General features: G+C 48.4%; 1 protein-coding gene across 3 annotated transcripts in view; it reads left to right on the top strand.

Moving 5' to 3' along the window:
• The window catches only part of Lats2 (large tumor suppressor kinase 2), a 52593-nt gene extending 31345 nt beyond the window's left edge, over positions 1-21248 (top strand). For 2 of the 3 annotated variants that reach the window (XM_055616969.1, XM_055616964.1), the window contains 6 exons: positions 8966-9098; positions 11020-12302; positions 13606-14188; positions 14629-14811; positions 16658-16764; positions 19230-21248. In XM_055616969.1, coding sequence (XP_055472944.1) covers positions 8969-9098; positions 11020-12302; positions 13606-14188; positions 14629-14811; positions 16658-16764; positions 19230-19712 — 2769 coding nt within the window. In that variant the 5' untranslated portion in view covers positions 8966-8968 and the 3' untranslated portion in view covers positions 19713-21248. The remainder of the gene's footprint in view (positions 1-8965; positions 9099-11019; positions 12303-13605; positions 14189-14628; positions 14812-16657; positions 16765-19229) is intronic. The other variant, XM_055616976.1, reaches the window with a different exon arrangement.
• The last annotated feature ends 6 nt before the right edge of the window (positions 21249-21254 follow it).

The raw sequence follows: 21254 nt of genomic DNA, 5'->3' as shown, positions 1-21254 counted from the left end.
GCTATATGGTAGGCCCTGTCTCAAAACAAACAAACAAACAAACAAAAAACAAGGGTAGGGGAGACAATGAATGGCCTCCCAGAAGATGGCATGAGGTTGTCCTCTGGCCTCAACATGGACATATAGGACAGGGTCTCTCTCTTGCATACAAATTACATTTGAAAAAATTTAAATAGTAAAACAATTGTGGCAAGTTTCTGAAGAGAATGTGTGTGTGTGTGTATGTGTGTGTGTGTGTGTGTGTGTGTGTGTGTGTGTGTGTGTGTGTTGGGGGTGGGGATAAACTCTATGCCCTTTTCAAATAAGTGGGACTGTCAGAGCAGTAGCAACATTTGTGAGTGAAGAGCTGGGGGCTGCCCTTCTGCTGAGCTGCCTTAGCTCCAGAGCCATGGTGGGCTCCCAGGCCACAGGGAAATCTGAGGCTGTTTGAACTTTGGCCCTCTTGACTCTGTGATGTGTAAGTTAGTCCTTTCTAAATGTAGTCTCAACTCTACCTGGAACACAAGTGGGAAGATGATCCTTCCCCAGGAGCACTTTGTCCTTCCCTTGTCCACTTTGAGGGAAGCAGGCAGCAGGCTGGGCGAACGGGGCTCTGCTCACTGACCGCACTTTATGGTTTCCCAACTCCAGCAATCATGCCAGAAACCACTAAGGTGCCCAAGAAAAGTGTGAATTAGAACTCCAGGTAATTCCCGTCTGAGTCTCCTCCTGCTTCAGTCAGCCTCCAACTCTGGCAGAGAGCTCCTTTTGTCTTAGTTGTTAGTGTGTACCCAAGTCTGGGGAGTGTTGGTCGATGATGGTGGAGCCAGAGGACTGAACTTCCATTCTGACAGGGAGAAGAGTGCTCCCCAGCCTTGGATTATCTGACCATGACAAAAGGGGTGCTAGGAGCAGGCGCTGGCTGTGTCTGCTCCGCCTTGTCAGAACCCACTGTCAAGGTCAGGGTGCTTTCCTTCCCAGTGCTGTATATGGTCCTTCAGCATCTTTTAGGTGGTAGTTTGTAGAGCAGCCTCCTGGCTCCTGCCTAGCCCCACCCCAGTCGGACATGCTGGCCTCTACCTCAGGTCCTGTCTCCCTAGTTTGGTGTTAGGTTTTTCTTATGGGCGTCTGCCTACTTGACAAATGGTCTCTAGAACCTTCCTCAGCACTCCTTTCCTCAGATCTCTCATCCCTCTGCCTGTGATGGACCTCTCCAGGGCTGGCTGCAAAAGGCTTCTTGGTAGTCTGTCTCTGGGTGATGATCCTGGCTTGGCCCCATAAGGATTTCTTTCCTTTTTTTCTTTTAAAAGGGGGGTTATTTCCACTGAAAATAAAGTACATGGTCGCTCCCTCTGTAGACTTTGTGTGTTTGCTTTGTTTTGTTTTTTGGGGTGGGGACAGGGGCAAGTCATGCACATTAGCCTACGGAGTACCTGATGTCCTTAAAAGCAGGAAGGTCTTGGTTAGAAGGATAGAGGTAGATCCTGTTGGGTGAGGCTCCAATGTAGGCTCTTGTGAGTTGTCATCTGGGGTTGTTAGCGCGGAGGACTTGCTGCCTGCATCTTGGAGGAGCTGCTTTCCTCCGAGAGGAACTGGCTGCATGCTCACACATGCTCACCCCTGAGGGTACCAGTACTGTTGAACGTGGCAATGGTCCTTCGGAAAAAGCTACAGCTGGGACTGTGTCGGGTGCTGCTAGGGGCTGAGTATCCCTCCTTACCTGAGTAGGTTTTGTAAGAGCTTTTTCTGTCTTGTTGGATTTTATTTTTTAGAGATTGAAGTGCCTTTTTTCACAGAGATTAGACATTAATAAGTGTTTGATATACCTTTAAGAAAAAAAAATCAAGCTATAACAGTGCTTTTGAGGTAAATATTAACTCAGTTAAATACTTTAGAGCCCATAAAGACACAGAGTGGTAATAATACTTCAGTGCTGTTTACTGATGGAGTTGTAGGAAACTGGACTGGGATACACTGAGGTGAAAACTCAGTTTCTACTCTCACTCACTGCATCAGCAGGCAGCATCGGATTAGTATCCCATTCCATGGGAACAGTGTTAATAGCGTAAATTTACTTTTTAAGAAAATATTTTGATCTTTTTTTGAGGTGTTTGGTTTGGTTTGGTTTTGTTGAGAAACTAGCTCTTACTATGTAGCTCTTAGCTGTCTTGAAACCCATTATGGAGACCAGGCTGGCCTCTAACTCACAAAGATCTGCCTGCCTGTGCCTCCAGAGTACACAACTATGCCCAGCAGATGGAAATAGTTTAACCTGAAGAGCAAGTTTGAGTTTAAGCAGTTGAAAACTTAGAAGATCAAATCACTCAAATTTTCAGATCTCCAGGGGGATGTATTTTCCAGGTTACACACAGAGAAAGCGTGGTTGTCAGTTACTGGCGCTGAGTAGTGAGCCATCCTGTGGCTTGAAAGCAGCAGTGATTTCTCATCACGTAGGACTAGGTTGGCTAGGCCCTGCTGAGCAGTTCGGCTCTGCAGTGTCTGTCTGCCGGCCTTCCAGAGAGCTCAGTCCCAACTCCCAGCTGGGATTGGACGGACACAGTAGCTTCGCTCATAGGTCACAGCTGCAGCATGCTGGCTGTGTCAGCTGGGTGGCTGGCTGCATGAGCCCAAGCAGAGGAGACAGAAGCCACCAGACTTAGTGAGGGTGAGGCCCAGAGCTGGCACAGCATTGCTTCACGTCAGTCTATTGTTTGGAGCAACTAGGAGATCCTTGGCTTGTGCAGACAGAGCGGGGGAGGGGAGGGGAGGGGTTGCGGATGCTCATATTTGGTCACATAGCCAGGGAACAAGCATAGAAATATGGACCCACAAACCCTGACAGATGTCTGTAGCTGTGTAAAAACTAAAAGAGGTTGTGGATAAGTTTCCATCAGCTAAACCCTGGGTTCTTATATTCGTCCATGGTGGCAGAGTTTTTCCTTATTTTGTCAGCCGTCTCTGGATGTTTATGAGTTGAATTATAGGGTTGAAAAGACTTTAGGTCTACTTATCTCACACTCATCTGATTCACTTTTAACCTGGACAACTTCTGTGATCTGTCCATCCATAATTAGGAAATAAAGTAGCACAGGCAGTTTTTATTATAGTGAGATTTCATGTAAGCAAATGTTCTTGTCTTTAACAGGAAAGGAAGTTATTACTTCAAAATGAAAACAAAATTAAGCCAGACTTATCTTCCCTGTGTTCTACTTAAGCTCTGTTCACAAGCCTCCTTGGTTGGTCCCGGGAGACAGTGTTCCTACCCTTGTTCACACTGATCTTCTGCAAGTATCTATTGATAGAATTGTGACAGTGGGGCTTCTGCATGCCTATGAGTTCACTAGTAATTAGCCTTCTTCACTACTAGAAATTCAGGATCTTTCTTCTTCCCACTGAGGAGCAGATAGGCTTTGACAGACATCATTACGGAGATAGGCTTTTTAACTACGGCTCATTTAAATTAGCCTATAAGTCAATTTCAAGAAGAAAAGTTTAATTTTTTTTAACTTAGTGTATGTGTTGGTGAGGGTGCCATGTGTGGAAACAGCCTGCAGAAGCTGCTTCTTACTATGGGCACCCTTGGGACACACCTTCTCCTGAGATGTCTCACCAGCGTAACTTTTCACTCTTTTTTTCCAGAATTATTCGATCTACATGCTTTGTCTACATGCATGTCTGTATGCCACATGTTTGCCTAGTGTCAAAAAAGGGCACCAGAGGCCCTGGAACTGGAGGTGCTGCTGGTTGTTGAGCGCCGTGTGGGTGCTGGGAATCTAACCCAGTCCTCTGCAAGAGTAACAGGTGCGCTTAAGCACTGAGCCATTTCTCTAGCTCATAACTTTTTATTCTTAAAAATATTTGCTTGAAAGTAGTTTCATGGTTTCTACTGCCTCATGGCTGTGATGCCATACCAGTCTTTTTAAATATCTACTAACCTTATTTTGGTGTTGACAAGCCAGGAGCTGCTGTTTTATTAGAGTTTCTTTGATCATTGGCAAGGCTGACGATTTTTCATGTTGGTTTAGTTTTAGGACAAATTTCTTCCTCATTCCCTACTAAGTTATTTTTGAAAATATATTTTCCTCAGCAATGTTTAGCATAGAGCCCAAGGGCTAAAGAAAGGTAGGTGGCTGAGCTGCGCCTTCCGCACAGGTCCAGAGGCTGTCAGGGCTGAGGCGCTCCTGCCGTCCGTCAAACAGGTGTGAAGTAGTAACTCTGTTTTCTGTCTGTGCACCATCTGAAAATGCCGAGGCTGCCCCTGTGCCTCCCCTGTGCTTCTGGCTGGAGTGTGTTCTCAGAGCCCTGCGGAGCCCTCTAGGCTGTCTCAGAAAGTGCAGAGGCTGGAAAGATGGATGTGCAGCCTGAGTTTTACACAGCCCTCAGGGGCCCTGTTTCTGGTTAGAGTCAACCACTGTCATCTGGTGCTCTGATACACTAAGTTCCACTGTGCTTCCAGAAGGTTCCTAGAAGCAACTTAGAAAAAGGCAGCAGTAAACCTAAGAAGGACAGTGGGTGGAGCAGGAGGCCCTGGCCACTACTTAAGCCTCTCTGACATCCCTCCACCCCACCCCACCCCAGCCTGGGGAGCCACATTCTTCCCTTTTTTTCTCTGTTCTCTCCAAGAAATGTAATCCTTCAGGCTTTGAAACAATAGTCACCACAGCCTGCAGACCCAGCCCCATTAGCCAATCTCTCCCACCCTTGGACTAAAATCACAAGTTCTGTGAGAGACCCACAGACAGGCAGACACAGACTGATGCAAGACGCTGGAAGATCTAGCAAGGCCAGAGCACTCCATTTCTAGTTTTTCAGCCAAACCTCATAGTTGGAATGTTAAAAGCATGGGATATGGTTTTGTAATGTTTGAAAAATGCTTCCTCACCAGGAAGGGCTGGAGAGGATCTGCATAGGAAATTCTTTCCTTTATACATAATAAATTGTCACTGAATTTAAATAACTTGCAGTCACAAGGGATGCCAATAAAACCATTACACTCTATAGCAACTGTAAGTAAACCCAGCTTCTGCCTGCCTCTGAGCTGGGCGAACCTGTAAGAACAGACTCCATCCCACAGCAGTCCCTCTGGCCTTCCTCGTGGTGGGGAAGCAAGCCACAACGTGAGATCACTGGCGTTTCTAGCATGGTGGGAACCTCCCAGCTGGTTGGTTCCTGTTCATGTGGGTAGCTGGGCTGACAAGGCAGGGCTTCCCATCCCGAGGTATGCCTGGATGGGGAGGACTATGAGTGGCGATGCAGCAGGAAAGCCCTGAAGCTGGGCAGGTTCCCTCGAATGACAGGCCAGTCTTGAGATTCTGGCGGGGTGTCAGGAGGGCAGCCAAGCCTGGTGCCCAGGAGCTGAGTTCCTGCACAGCAACCAGGGACTTGACCTGACTGGGGCTACAGGGCAAGGGAATAAGAAACGACAGCCAGACTTGGAGAAACAGGAAAGCTGGCATGGGATGTCTAAGCTCTCAGACGGAGGAACTGCAGTGTCTACGGTATACAGTTGAACAGAGAGGCGGGGTCACTGCATACAGCTGAGCAAGGAGGTGGGCTGTTACGTACAGACAAACAAGGAGGCAGGTTCACCTAATGTCAGTAGGAGCAGACTCTGTACAGGAGCAGTCTTCAGGCTGTCATCGTGGGAGAAACTCTGATGGACAGTCTGTGCAAGCTATCAGCATGCACGCATGGACCAAAAGGGCAGCATTGCCAGCTCCACGAGCCTAGCCTGGGCTTGAAGTAACCCAGACAGAATCAGAAAGAGGTATTGGGCCTGCTGAAAGGAGCTCAACACGTTGCTTTATGTAATTATGGCTAAAAGAACAAAATATGAAGTATTAGAGGTATTTGATGCCAAATGTGCATGAATCTCTAACTGTCATCTGTGTTTTCTACTAGAGACTCATAAGATGCTTCTGAGAAGTATACCAGCTGATGTTGAAATGACCTTGGAACACAGGGACACCAGTGGTCTCCCTCAGTCCCTACAACAGCCCTAGGTAGCCTCATTTCCCAGATGAGGAAACAGATGCTCAGAGTAGGTAGAAGATTTATAAAGGCTGCACAGATGCTCTGGAGAGAGAGAGAGCGCACATGTGTGCACATACCCATTGAGTACCTTGCCTCTCCACCTGAGCTCAGCACTATCTTTTGGAATGACCGTAGAGAGTTCTAGATCAGGACTCCACACTGGCTCAATATTCTGAGAAAGGAAGGGGAGAGGTCCGGTTACTCTGCTTGAGTTCAGCCACACCCATTGTAACTGAATGTACTGTCCTTAAATGCTGAGACCTGTGCTCCTGGTGGGCTTGGAAACAGACTCCTGGCTTCCTTTAGCTGGGAGGAGAGCTCAGTAATAGAGCAGCGCCAGCACATGTGAGGTCCTGGGTCCCACCCCCAGCACCCCAAAAACAAAAGCTCATAATTATTTGGATATGTGCAGGGGCCTATTTAGTTAGTGTGTACAAATTGCAGATTTAGCTGGGCGCTGGTGGCATATACCTGTAATCCCAGCATTCGGGAGGCAGAGGCAGGAGGATCTGAGTTCGAGGCCAGCCGGGTCTACAGAGTAAGTTCTAGGATGACCAGGGCTACGAAGAGAAACCCTGACTCAATAAACAAAAAACAAACAACAATAACAAAAACCCCTACGGATTTGCTAGCCATGTAGTGATGGACAGATATAAAGGGCAGAACTAAAGGTTTTATTTGTAAACATGTCGGCTTATGAATGTCACTTGGTTTTATGATTTAAAACATGCCTGCCATTCCAAGTCTTCACCCACCGTTACAGTAGGCTCACAGATCTTGAAGTTGAGTTTAGCTTCATACACAGGTGACAAGCTCTTTTCTGCTGCTTTTGCTTCCCTGGCTGTTGACAGTTCCTGAATGTGAAGAGCTTAGGCAGGTAACTTACCCTGAAAGGACAGAGCCAGTTCATGAGAGCAGCTGCAGTGTTAGTGCCAAAAGGCCTATAGTTAGGGTCAGGGACAGAAAACTCCCAGGTGGGAAGCTCAGATGCAGCCATAGCAGCCTTCCCCCAAGTACTTGAGGGTTGTGTAGACATGACCTCATCACATAGCTTAACCATGAGGTAGGAAAGGTGAGGTGTTACCACCAGGCTCCAGGTGAGCTGGAAAGTGTTTCATGTCTGAGCTGTGCTGCCGTCTCCCCTGGCAGTTCCACAGTGAACGCTGGGCCTTCTGTCAAGCAGAGCTCTGTCTCATGGACTCCCCACCCCTTTCCCAGCCTGCTTCTTGAGCTCTTGCTTCTCCCCTCCTCTCCGTGTAGTGGCACCTGGCAGCTCTATGTAGGCTCATCCCTGCTTCCTTTGGCCCTGCCGTCTCGCTAAATCCCAGGTCTGGCCAAGAGCATTACAGTGAGTCCAGCTACTTTTCTTCTTCGTCGTACCACTCAGCTGTCAAACAGCCAGGAACAGAGAACATGGTTTAATGATAGATGCTCACACGGTTAGTATTCGGTGCTCGGTTTGTTCTAGGCACCATGTGAAGTGGGTGGATGAAGCTGAGAGTGATGTGGACTTTTAGACTCTGCCAGATTTCTCAGTCTCTTATTTTTTTCTGGTTTTTCAAGACAGTTTCTCTGTGTAACCTTAGCCTATGTAGCTAGCCTTGGCTGCCCTGAAACTCATTCTGTAGACCAGGCTGGTCTTGAACTCACAGAGATCTGTCTGCCTCTGCCTCCCGAGTGCCAGGATCAAAGATGAGCACCACCATGTCCAACTGGTTTCTCCCGGTCTTAAAGAATTAGGCTGGGATAAATGATAAATGACCAGGTGCCATCAAGCCTGGCCAGGAACAGTGAGGAGCGTGCTCTGTCCCCACAGGATTTCTCTGTTCCATAGTCGGACTGCCTACTGCATGTTCCATGCATGTTCCATGCATGTGTGTGTATGTGTCCCTGTATATTCTCACCAATCCTGCCCCCCTTTCAGGGCCTTCTCCCACATTTCCCTTTTACCATGCTTGGTACTCTGCCACAGCCCCCAAAGCCTCCGCTGCTTCCTTTGCCTGCTGAGCTGTCTTCCTAGTCCGTGCTGCTTTTGCTGTGCCCCCTTCTGCTTCCTTGTTCTCTCCCCGGAGCCTGAAGTGCTGCCCTTCACTGCCCCCCCCCCCAAACCCCACTTCATCTTCAGCTGTGTGGGACGTGTTTGAAAGTTCCCTTGGTGTTGCAAATAGGCAAAGCCAGAGATGGCCCAACCCTAGATGGGGGTTCCCTGTCACAACACATGCCCCTGGTGTTGCCACCACCATCCTGGCATGCCTCACCCACAGCTCCTTCCTGTCTAATCTATCAGCCCTGAAGTCACTTTCTGCACTTGGACTCTCCACCTTCTCCAAATACATTTGCACTTGAAAGAATCTCTGCATCTACCCATGTCTTACCTTTGGATAGAAGGGAGCCATCTCCTCAACTCCTGGCTACTTCACCAGCCCTCTCCTGTTACCTGCTCATTCTACAAACACGTTTAAGGGCATGTCCTGTGGGGACAGAGCTCGAAGGGCTTCACAAACACTGCCTTGGGTAACTCCTTAACTGCTACGGATAGCAGAGGACCTTGTCAGCAGGAGGTAAGCATCTCGAAAGTGACTTGAGCGGTTTCTCGCTGCACCCACTGCATTCCCACTGATCACATAGATGAGCTGCGGCAAGGCTGGTTTCCTACTGCCATGCTTCTTCTTTAAGGTAAACTTGTCTGTTTGAGGTTCATTCTGGATCAGCCAGTCCAGTCACTACAGTTCTGTAAAGAGCCTGAGTCTCTTTCAGATCCACCATCAGAGACCCTGCACAGTCTTGACACAAGCTCTTATGGTCTGCAGTGTGCTCTGTGCAGATGATTGCAACCACTTGGGTTGCTCCAGGTGGTCTGCAGCACAGGACAGGGCCCAGCAGCCCCACAGAGGAGGCTCTGTGTTAGTGAAGGTGATAATGACGCTGGTGACATCCCTTGCTTCCTTCCCAGGAGATGGCTGGCAGAGCACTCAAGCAGACAGGCAGTAGGAGTATTGAAGCCGCCTTGGAGTACATCAGTAAGATGGGCTACTTGGACCCCAGGAATGAGCAGATTGTTCGAGTCATCAAGCAGACCTCCCCAGGTGAGGCTGGCTGTGTAGTAGGAAATGATTCGTGGTCTGAGAGCAGGAAGTCCTGGCCAGAGAAACCAGACCTAGTCAATCCTGAAATTTAACCTAGGCTCACCTGACCCCCTGACCGCCTTTACAGCAGCCTGTGTTACTGTCTAAAGAGTTGATGTCTGCTGAAGTCTTCCATCTTTCAGGGGGAAAAAAAAAATCTTTTATTGGGCCTAGGGCGAGTCTCTGAAAAGAGAGGCACATCAGCTCTAAACACCACACTTTTTTTCACATTTAATAGCAGGCAGCTCTCAGGGCCTGCAGCTGTGAGGCAGTGTGTCAGCTCTGGAGGGTCTGGTCTGCCGCTCTGCTTCCCTGGCTGTTTCTTTGTTTGTTGTGGGTTTCTTTGTTTGTTTGTTTGTTTGTTTTGTTTTCCCCTCCCCCCCTCCCCCCAGAGAGACAAGGTTTCTCTGTGTAGCCTTGGCTGTCCTGGATTCATTTGGTAGACCAGGCTGGCCTTGAACTCACAGAGCTCTGCCTGCCTCTACCTACCCGAGTGTTGGATTACAGACATGCACCACCTCGTCCGGCTTTTCCCTGGTTGTTTTTGATGTTCCTGTCCAGAGATGGAGTAGGTGGCCTATGGTTTCTGGGGTATGATAAAGGATTTATGTGATCTCTGTTGGGTAGAAGAGATGAATGAGGACATGGCAAGGGCTTTCAAACTATTTGTTGTTAGGGGATATACAGTTGAGGTTTCTTGAGAAAAGACATTTCCTTCAGCAGATCCTAGCTGGCCATTGTTCTTGGAGTTCTGGAGTGTGTCCTGAGGAATGGTGGTGCGGGGCAGTAGGCCCAGCTCTGTAACTACTGCCTTCCTACTTGGCCTTGGTGTGTGTGTTAGTGGTATTTGCTGAGCCCAGGCAACGCGAAGCCTCTCATCTCCTGTAACTCCTGTTCTGTGCCAAGGCTGCTGGGCATTTCTATCAGGTGTGTGTATTAGGGGGTGAGGTGGGGCGGGACTTAGGCCTACAAGTGGATAAGACTTTGGACTTCAGGGTCTTCTGCCAGATCAAGCAGAGGAGTCCATGTAGGAAGCGAGAGGGCCTTCGTCCTTTCCAGGCATCTACTCTAAATGAGGAGAGATTTTTCAAAATGGAGATGTCAGGGATAAGGAAGCTGCAATAGCCATCTGTGTGTCTGGGTATTGGTAGAAAGAGGGATTCTTTGTAAGATGTTTAAAGAATTTTTTTTTTTTTTTTTTTTTTTTTTTTTTTATGAAGGGTACACTTGATTGCAGTATTTTGCAGGGGCAGAATTTCCCTAGATCTGGAGTCACAGGCAGTTTGGGAGCTGCCTTGACGTGGGTGCTGGGAACCAGATCTGGTCCACTGCAATCTTAATTTACTGAGCCATTTCTCCATCTCCTCTTCATGCTTTTGTTCCTAGTTAATGATGAGGTACATATCCCCTTGTTTGTCCTTAAAAAAGACAGAAACCCAGCAAATTTTAAATTTGGAAATAGGTGAAAGAAAAGTGAATATTTGGACAGCGTGTGTGAGTCTGCCCTTTGTTAGGGAAAAGTAGACTTAACCATGACAGTTATTTGGTTTCTCCCAAATAACTGCATGTCATGGAGAAAACACTGTTGGCTGTCTTGTTAGTTAGTTCCCTAGCATGGCAGGAGACTGACCTCGGGTGCTGTGTCTCCTAAGGCACTGTACTCTCTCTGGCCCACATCCCAACCATTAGCTCTTGGCCTTCAGCCCCACCATCCGTTTTCCCCCTACTTTGCATGGATGACCAGTTACTGCTGGGGCAGGATGAGCCCTGTTGGCCCTCCTACATGTGCCCAAACCCAAATTTAAGGCTAGTGTGAAGACGGGCCTACAAGTAGCAGCCCACTATGTGTGCTTAAGCTGACTTCTCGTTCTTTCCTCTTTAGGAAAGGGCCCGGTGCCCGCTCCGGTGAGGCGGCGGCCCAGCTTTGAGGGTGCAGGGGAAGCATTCCCACCCTGCCACCAGTTGGGCGGTGCAAGCTATGAGGGTCCCTGCCCGCTGGAGGAGATGCCACGGCAATATTTGGACTTCCTCTTCCCCGGGGTCAGTGCCCCTGCTCACCAGCATCCTCCCAAAGGCTATAGCGCAGCAGTGGAGGCGGGTGCACACTTCCCGGGCACACACTATGGCCGTGCTCACCTGCTCCCGGAGCAGCCTGGGTATGGGGTGCAGCGCAGCCCCTCCTTCCAGAGCAAGACACCACCAGATGCCTATTCCGGCATGGCCAAGACACAGGGTGGCCCTCCCGCCAGCCTCGCCTTCCCTGCCCATGCTGGGCTGTACACCTCGCACCACAAGCCGGCAGCCGCTGCGCCCACAGCCCACCCGATGCATGTGTTGGGTGCCCGGGGTCCTGCGTTCGCTGGCGATAGCCCTACACAGGCAGTGCTGGCACCATCCAGGAACAGCCTCAATGCTGACTTGTATGAGCTGGGCTCTCCGGTGCCCTGGTCCGCGGCCCCGCTGTCTCGCCGTGATTCACTGCAGAAGCAGGGTCTGGAGGCCTCCCGGCAGCATGCCGCCTACCGGGCCAGCCCCAGCAGGACCAACTCCTTCAGCAGCCCACAGCCCGAGCCCTCGCTACCCGCCCCCAACACGGTCACCACAGTGACCGCAGCGCACATCCTGCACCCTGTGAAGAGTGTGCGTGTACTACGGCCCGAGCCCCAGACAGCTGTAGGGCCCTCGCACCCCGCCTGGGTGCCCGCACCCACAGCACCTGCCACGGAGGGCCCAGAGACCAAGGAGGGCAGTGCAGGCCAGCACTCGCTGGAGGTGGACTACGGTGGCTCTGAGCGCAGGTGCCCACCACCCCCTTACCCCAAACACCTGCTGCTGCCCAGCAAGGCCGAGCAGTACAACCTGGACCTGGACAGCCTGTGCACCGGTGTGGAGCAGACCCTGCGCAGCGGCGCCGAGCAAGACAGGAATGACAAGAGCCACAAGGGTGCCAAGGGGGACAAAGCTGGCAGGGACAAAAAGCAGATCCAGACCTCCCCCGTGCCAGTGCGCAAGAACAGCAAGGATGAAGAGAAGAGAGAGTCTCGCATCAAGAGCTACTCCCCGTATGCCTTCAAGTTCTTCATGGAGCAGCATGTGGAGAATGTCATCAAGACCTATCAGCAGAAGGTCAGCCGGAGGCTGCAGCTGGAGCAGGAAATGGCCAAAGTAATGTCTCACTTCCGTCTTCCTCTGTTCCCGCGCCCCTCTGTAGCAGCTGTGCACCTTCATCACACGCCCAGCTCCTAGACCTGGCAAAAGGACACACACTGGGAGAGGCCACAGAGAGTGGTCTCCCCCTCCTCCTCCCAACCTCAGAAGAATCTGAGGACCCTGGCTAGCAAGTAAATCAGCAAAGTGATTACTGTAGTGTGTCCTTCCTCTTGAAGAAAGCACATCTAGGATTACCTGCTATTAACATTTGACAAGGATGAAAAAACTTTCCCAAGTTAGGTGCTTTAGAGAAACCTACAGTATCATTGGTCTGTTAATCCAAATTAATAAACAGTGTTTTTGGTTTGCTTCTTTGAGACAGTGTCTCATCTGCAGCCAAGAATGAACTGGGTCTCTCAGGGCTGCCCCAGCTTCAAGTGCTGGAGCTTATGGGCATGTTTCCAGCACCAAGCTCGGGGTAGTTGTTCTTGTTCTCTCTCTCGCCTCTGCGCTCTCTCTCTCTCTCTCTCTCTCTTTCTCTTTCTCTCTGTGTTTTAGATTTTTTTTCATGTGTGTGAGTATTTTCCCTACATGTGTGTCTGTATACTACGCTTGTTCCTGTAAAGTCCAGAAGAGGGTACTGGATCCCTGGAACTGGAGCCATAGGCAGTTGTGACCATGTGGTGCGGGGGACTAAATCGGGTCCTCTGGAAGAGCGGCCAGTGCTCCTAACCAAAGAGCAACCTCTGCAGCCCAGTAAATGTTTTAAACATTCTAAATTGACACTGTAACGTACTAGAGAAGGTAACTTTTATGACATTACTTTAAATTTAAACGTGACAGTAAATTTATATCACATAGATTAGTCATTTCAAATTCTAAAATGTAAGTTTGTGTCTCCGTTTTTGTTGATCCAGCATCACTGATTGTTTTGTTTCCCTATTTTCTTTGAACTACTGAAATCCTAACTAGATTATAGATTCCAGGAATGTTTTCCACAGGATTTTTTTTATTTTTTATTTTTTTATTTATTTATTTTTTTTGTAGTGTTGGTAGTTTTCCTTGGTTTTCCCCCAGAGAAGGAATTTTGTTTTGATGTCATATTTTCATGAATGTGATGACTGTTGTGTATAGAGACAGATGTCTACCTCCACATATAAAGATCAAGGCTGGCTGGCAGCTCTCCTGTAGTCTGGCAGGCCTAGTGTCTATTCTTTCTGAAGAGTCCTTGAAGCTTCAAGGCAGCCCTGCTCCACCCCCTCACACTTGGCTGCTGTGGGTGCATATGACATGACTGTCTGATTTTCCTTCTGTGCAGGCTGGACTCTGTGAGGCCGAGCAGGAGCAGATGAGAAAGATCCTCTACCAGAAGGAGTCTAACTACAACAGACTGAAGAGGGCCAAGATGGACAAGTCCATGTTTGTGAAAATCAAAACTCTGGGCATTGGTGCCTTTGGAGAAGTATGCCTTGCCTGTAAGGTGGACACTCATGCCCTCTATGCTATGAAGACTCTGAGGAAGAAAGACGTCCTGAACCGGAATCAAGTGGCCCATGTCAAGGCTGAGAGAGACATCCTGGCCGAGGCAGACAATGAGTGGGTGGTCAAGCTCTACTACTCCTTCCAGGACAAGGACAGCCTGTACTTTGTGATGGACTACATACCTGGCGGGGATATGATGAGCCTGCTGATCCGCATGGAAGTCTTCCCTGAGCACCTGGCCCGCTTCTACATTGCAGAGTTGACTCTGGCCATTGAGAGTGTCCACAAGATGGGCTTCATCCACAGGGATATCAAGCCTGACAACATCTTGATTGACTTGGACGGTCACATTAAGCTGACAGATTTTGGCCTGTGCACTGGATTCAGGTGGACTCACAACTCCAAATACTACCAGAAAGGTACTGCTTTCCTGCTCCCGTGTACACCTCCCACGCCCACGTGGTGGGTAGCTGCTCCAGGCAGCTGCATGGCCCTCCTGGCACCTACCCATTTCAGAATCATCTGTTGCGGTGTAATTTGGTGTGGCGTACTCTCCTTTAGAGAGGAGCAGTATGATGTGTGAGGGTGTTTTCTTTGTTAGTGGGCTTTCTTACTATCTTTTTTGACCACTAAAGGCTTTGGTAAAGGATCATCACACTGCCCTATTAAAAGGAGCCTTGGAAAATAAATCTCCAGGCTCCTGGAGTAGTTGCCCAGTGAAAGATCTGACTGGCATGTAGAAAGCCCTGGGTTTGTCAGTGGGAGAGAAGTTTGTGCTGAGGTGAATTGATGGACTTGCTGCAATGTTGACTATCAAAATTCATGCTCTTTTCTATCACTTCACCTTTTCCTGGAAAAGGGAACCACATCAGACAGGACAGCATGGAGCCTGGTGACCTCTGGGATGACGTTTCCAACTGTCGTTGTGGAGACAGATTAAAGACCCTGGAGCAGAGAGCCCAGAAGCAGCACCAGAGGTGTCTGGCGCATTCTCTAGTTGGGACACCAAATTACATTGCGCCTGAGGTGCTTCTCCGCAAAGGTATGGCAGCCCACTGCCCTCCTCAGCTCCTAGCCTGCTCCCTCCTCCCAGCCTGCTCTCTCCTCAGCTCCCAGCCTGCTCTCTCCTCAGCTCCTAGCCTGCTCCCTCCTCAGCTCACCACCTGACTTTGTAATTCATCGAGCATTTGTTTGTGCATAGAGAAGCCTGAGCATTTGATGGTTTCCCTAGCAACAAGGCTCCATCATCTTCTCTACGTTCTGGAATGGTCTTTGCTTCACCATGATTAAGCCAGTATTTCCTCACGAGGAGTGTGGGTTGTGGGCTTTCTACCTCAGCTCCAACCTAGAAACTCTCCAACTAACTGGCTTTTTCAGTGTCAGCTAGGAGTTGGGGAGATGGTGATGGTTAACTGGTTAAGAGCACTGTGTGCTCTTCCAGAAGAAACAGGTTCAATTCCCAGCATCTACATGGTAGCTCAAAACTATCTAACTCCAGTTCCATACAGTGCCCTCTTCTGGCTTACACAGGCACTGCATGCACTTGGTAGCCACACAAAAATGCAGGTAAAACACCCATACCCATACAAATAAATTAATTAACATAAACAAATACAGAGTCAGCTGATGAAACTGTTTGGGGCTCTAGGGCCACTGCCCTCCGTAGCCCATTTCCGCACTCTAGCTTACCTCTCCTTTGTCCAGGCGGGGCTATTCCATGTGTGGCACACAAATTCTCCCAGTTAGGCCCAAAATTTCTAGGAGGTGATATTACCTCCTAGGTAAATTCCTATGAGGTAAAAACCTTAATAGGCATCAGGTTACTACTTGTTGGTGAACTTGGTTTTCTAGATGGCCTGGAAAAGTGTCTGCTTCAGAACTGGAGGATCGTGGCGTGGGCCTTTGTGGTTTGTAGTGATAGTGAGCTGTCAGCTTGACCTTGTGGTTAATCCAGACACAGTCTTTTTGTTCACATTGTCCAACCAGTTCAGGATGAGGTTTTCCGTTTCATGTACATGAAGGTGTCACCTTGCAAGTGCTAATTCTGGTGCCCAGAGAGGTCCCACACCACAGCCATGAGTGCTGATCTGTAGGAACCGTGGGCTGGGGTTCTTCTGCAGCCACCAGTGTGGGGGCTGATGACGAAACAAAGGTAGCGTCCAAAGCCTGAGCCAGCTCCTCCTGTTCCAGAGCTTCCTAGCAAGTGGCTGAGAGTGGTGCCCTGAGGGACAGTTGGAGGGCATCAGAGATAAAGGCACCTGTTCCACAGCCTCTATAGGCAGTTCTGGGAGGACGCCTGCTGAGCTGCTCAGTTGTCCACTGCCACGGTGGCCACCTGCTTTTTTTGTTTATTTTTGTTTTTGAGACATAGCCTCCATGTTCTTCAGCATCATTTTAAACAGATTCATAAACTTCCCCGGGAAGCCATCCTGCTTTCTGCACCTGCCACATACCCAGTAGGTAAAGCACTGCCAAGCCTGAGTTCAATCCCTGGCTCCCACATGGAGAAAGGAGGAAACTGAATCCCCCAAGTTGTCCTCTGACCTCCAAACATATGCCATACCACACACAACTACTCAAAGTTCTAAAAAAACCACATTAATTACTTAGCCTTGCCTTCTTGCTATAAAAGCATTCTGTGTTTATGAAGACCAGTGATTAAAAAGAAAATCCAAAATCCTAGTATCCGTGGCCGCATGATACCTGTTAGCACCTTTATGTGAGCCCATGGAGCTGCCAGTCTGAGGCCCCGCCTCAGGACATGTATTTATGTGGTCTCTCCCTTTAGTGCAGTGTTAGCTCTGAGCCCTCTCACGCATCACAGTCAGCCTGGATGCTCAGGACCTGAGGAGTCTGTACGGTGGGACTGAGGCAGTACTGTTTTTCAGGGTACACACAGCTCTGTGACTGGTGGAGTGTCGGTGTGATTCTTTTTGAGATGCTGGTTGGGCAACCACCTTTCTTGGCACCTACTCCTACAGAAACCCAGCTGAAGGTAAGCAAAGGAGTATGTGTTCATATGGTGCAGAGCACTGTGCCTCTGCAGAGCCCTTGGTTGGCTTTGGGTAGACTAGAAATGGCAGTTATTCATAGTGGGGGTTTCCAAAAAAAGGTTCTCTTATTTCTACTCTACATTTGAATTTTTGATAACAAAACAACAGAGCTAGACCTGAGTTTTAATGTGTTTGTAGACCTGTACTTTTATTTAAGCTGTTGATAGCTGTCTGCCCTCTGTTGTTTCCCTGCAAGAATGACACACAGATGTCAGTGGCGGCCATGAGTCAGCTCCCTGACTGGCCTGCCCTGCAGAGAACACACAGCTCTGCGGCTTGAGAAGCCTCACCGAGGCTGTAATTACCAGAGAGGTGGTCGGCTACTTGTGTGTGTTCCAGTACGCTCTGGAAATCATTGAATCTCTCAGTCATGGAGTGATTCATTTAGATTCACGGCCACTTGCTTTCTGATCTGTTAACTCTTCCTGGTTCAGCTGAAAGGCTGAGCTTGTTAGTTAGTGGATTTACAGAAGCACACTTCTAGGGACGTTTCTCTTTTTAATGTCCAGATCAGTCCATGGCGGAGCAAAAGAACTTTGGATCAGCCGGGCATGGTGGCACATACCTTTAATCCCAGCACTTGGGAGGCAGAGGTAGGCAGTCTACAGAGTGAGTTCTAGGGCTATACAGAGAAACTCTCTCAGGAAAAAAAGAAAAGAAACTTTGAATTAAAACACAATTGTTTTTCCATGTTTTGCTTACTAGTTGAATTGCTGAACTAATTTGCCTACAGGATAGTAAGCCAGATTCTTTTATTATTGTGGTAAAATAGATATGACATGAAATTTACGTTCAGCTATTTAGAAGTGTATGGTTTGTTGGCCTAAGTGTGTTCACACAGGACTGTACAGACCATTTCTGATGTTTTCATCTCACATAGAAACTTTGTACCCATTAAATAACTGTTCCCATCCCCTTTCCCCAGCCACTTACAACCTGTGTCTCAGGATTTGCTAGGTGCCTCATAAATGAGGAACTGTACACTCATTTATCTTAACTGCCTTCTTTCACTTAGCATAATATCCCCAAGATCCTCAAGGTTCATCCCTGTGTGCGTGTGCGTGTGCGTGTGTGTGTGTGTGTGTGTGTGTTTCTTTGCTCTTTTTTTATTTTTTTGAGACAGGGTTTCTCTGTAGCCCTGGCTGTCCTAGACTCGCTTTGTAGACAAGACTGGCTTCGAACTCCTCTCTGCCTCTTGATCCAGCTGCCTCTGCCTCCCCAAGTGCTGGGATTACAGGAGTGCCCTACTGATTACAGGAGTGCCCAGCTAATTTCCTTCCTCCTAAGACTGAATTGCAGTCCTTTACATAAGTGCCCATGGTTTGATCATCCGTTCATCAGGAGTCTGGATGGCCCCTGCCCCTTGGCTCCTGTGAGTAGTGCTGTTGTGCACACGGGTGCACAGCCCTCGCCATCATTCTGGATTTATACCCAGAAAAGGATTTCTGTTTCCCTCTTAGAACTGCCAAACTATTAAAAACAACCACACTATTTTATATTTATGTATTCACTCAGTCCTCCTGTTTTGTTTTGTTTGTTTTGTTTCTGAGGCTGTCTCACCATATATAACCCAGTCTAGCTTCAAACTTGAGACATCCTGCTGTCTTAGTGTCCTCAATTCGGAGATTACACATTTGAACCACCGTGATTGGTAGCATCTGTTTTACGTTCACTCCGATAGTGTGCCCAAGCTGTTTTATCCCCATCCTTGCTACCACTCAGTGGTGTCCATCTGCCTTGGCCTCCTGAGTGCTGGGATGGCAGACATGCCACACCAAGGCCAGCCTCCTATTTCGAATAGCCTCACTCTTCGTTAGTGAGCTCGTAGATGCGTATCCCCAGCTGTCCTGGAGCTCACCGTAGACCAGACTGGCCTTGAGCTTGCTGCTGGCCGGCCCTGTCTGAAGTGCCGAATCACTGGGTGTATACCGCCACACACAGCACAGAAGTTTGTCATTTTCATCAAGTGCAGCGTACTCTCTTTCCCGGTGGTGTCTCAGTATCCAAGAAGACCTCGATGACGATTTATAGTTGTAGCCCTTCTAAAACACTGTGTAGACCCCCTCTCCACACAGCAGTCAGTTACACTGTCTACTTCCACTCTGGGCCTGAACCATGCCAGACGGTCAGGTTTTTCTTCACAGTATACACAGCTTCATGACAGATAAATTTAATGACCACCCAGATGAGGACCAAGCCAACGGGGGCCAGTTACCTCAAAGAAAAAAATTCCAGAGACCAGCCGCCAACCTCAGTAAATACCACGTGAGGACTGTGGTGGCGCAACGAAAACCCATTTTCTTAGCTGAAGTGTGAGAGGCCCAAACACCCTTGCCGTCTGGGGCCGCAGCTCTGCAGGCTCAGGACCTGGGTTGAAGAGGCGCTAACCCAGCTCTGCTGCCCACAGGTTATCAACTGGGAGAACACGCTGCATATCCCCACGCAGGTCAAGCTGAGCGTCGAGGCCCGCGACCTCATCACCAAGCTGTGCTGCGCAGCCGACTGCCGCCTGGGCAGGAACGGGGCAGACGACCTCAAGGCGCACCCATTCTTCAGCGCCATCGACTTCTCCCGAGACATCCGGAAGCAGCCCGCGCCCTATGTCCCCACCGTCAGCCACCCCATGGACACCTCCAATTTTGACCCGGTGGATGAAGAAAGCCCCTGGCACGAGGCCAGTGGAGAGAGTGCCAAGGCATGGGACACGCTGGCATCCCCCAACAGCAAGCACCCAGAGCATGCCTTCTACGAGTTCACCTTCCGCAGGTTCTTTGATGACAACGGCTACCCTTTCCGGTGCCCAAAGCCGTCAGAGCCGGCCGACAGTGCAGGCCCGGGGGCTGCGGAGCTGGGGGCTGCGGCTGAGGGCTGCCAGCCCGTGTATGTGTAAACAGCCGTGGCCTCAGTTATCACATCGAGGAACTCTCGTCTTTCTAAAAAAAAAAAACAAAAAACAAAAACAAAACAGTTTTTTTTTTTTTTTTAAGACAAACTCACGTTTAGAAATTGTTCATTTCTAGTTCTGGTTTAATGGGCAACAGGGAGGGTCACCATGACTTCGGATTGGCCCTTTGAGGACCTTCACTGCATTAAAACGATATCTTTAAAAATTTAGTACTATATGGAAAGAGCACTTATTTTATGGATACCCATTTTTTCTTACTAAATTATAAGGATTAACTTTGACAAGTCATGCTGCTGTTACTTCCAGTTGTGGTTATCTGATAGCACTTGTCCACATTTAGAGAAGAAGTAAGAACTGAAGAACATGTGATAAGACATCTGTGCAATAAGTGAGCGAGTGAGACCGAGCTCTGCTCCGCGTCACGAAGGTGGTTTATCTCCACAGTGGCTTTGCTTTGTATCTTCCCACATTTCAGAATTGTCATGTAATGTTTAAAAGCTGCTTTTGTGGTTTTTCCCTTTGCATATCATAGTTACTAGAAAGAGTGAGCAAAGAGATGGTGGTGTGATTCCCGCGTCTGAGGTGTGGAAAGTGCTGCATGAGCAGAGTTTTCTACTATAAAATTACCATATCTTGCCATTCACAGCAGGTCCTGTGAATACGTTTTTAAATGAGGTATTCTAGACAGTGTGCCGATATGTATTGTGTGGGTGATGAGTGTAGCTTTATTGCTAAAGAAATACATATGTGTAACTGAAGTGTGAATTTTTTTTTTTTTTTTTTTTTTTTTTTACTGTGTGTGTTTTGGATATGACTGGGTTCTTTGGTAGGCAAATGTAAACATTTGTCATATATAAAACACATCAAAAGGGATTAAGTCAGCTATGCCAAAACATTGAACATAGTCGTAGCGCTGTCCATTTCTCTAGACCAGTGTGCTGTCAGTCTTGGTATGTGGAGAGCTGTAGCTGGGACCCTACTACTTAACCTTTTCAAAACAGGGTTCCCACAAAAGGTGAGGTGAGCATTGTGCTTCCTGCTAGTCAGCCAAGATGTCACCATGGAGCTCCACCTGATGTTTCTGTCACACCTTGAGGTGTCAAATCTTAATACAACTTAAGCAATACGTTTTTTCAACTTTGTACAAAGAAAGATTTTCTTCCAAGTGACATTGGACTACAAAAACAAGCCATACAGTTTTTTCTTAGACATATAGGTGTATATATAAGTATAGGAAAACACACAAAATATTTCTTATTTCAATTAGTAATGGTTCCTACTTAAAGTGATTTATATTTGAGTACATGCAGGTTTTTTTGCTTTTTAAAAGATGGAATGCAGCACATTTTCATTATACTATTCCACATATTTTCCTTAAGGTTCTAAGCATAATGTATCCGTTACTTAGGATGTATCTAGGCAGAAACACTTACAAATTTATGTCTAAGAAACATTCCGGTGTCCTGGTTTACATTTGTATGGATGGCATATTCTGGCGTCTGCTGCGCTTGTATCGTGACTTACAGT

This window comes from Psammomys obesus, unplaced genomic scaffold, assembly GCF_907164565.1.
Source record: "Psammomys obesus unplaced genomic scaffold, mPsaObe1.curated_primary_1811, whole genome shotgun sequence".
NCBI classification, from domain to species: Eukaryota; Metazoa; Chordata; class Mammalia; order Rodentia; family Muridae; genus Psammomys; species Psammomys obesus.
This window is presented reverse-complemented; position numbering and strand designations above follow the sequence as displayed.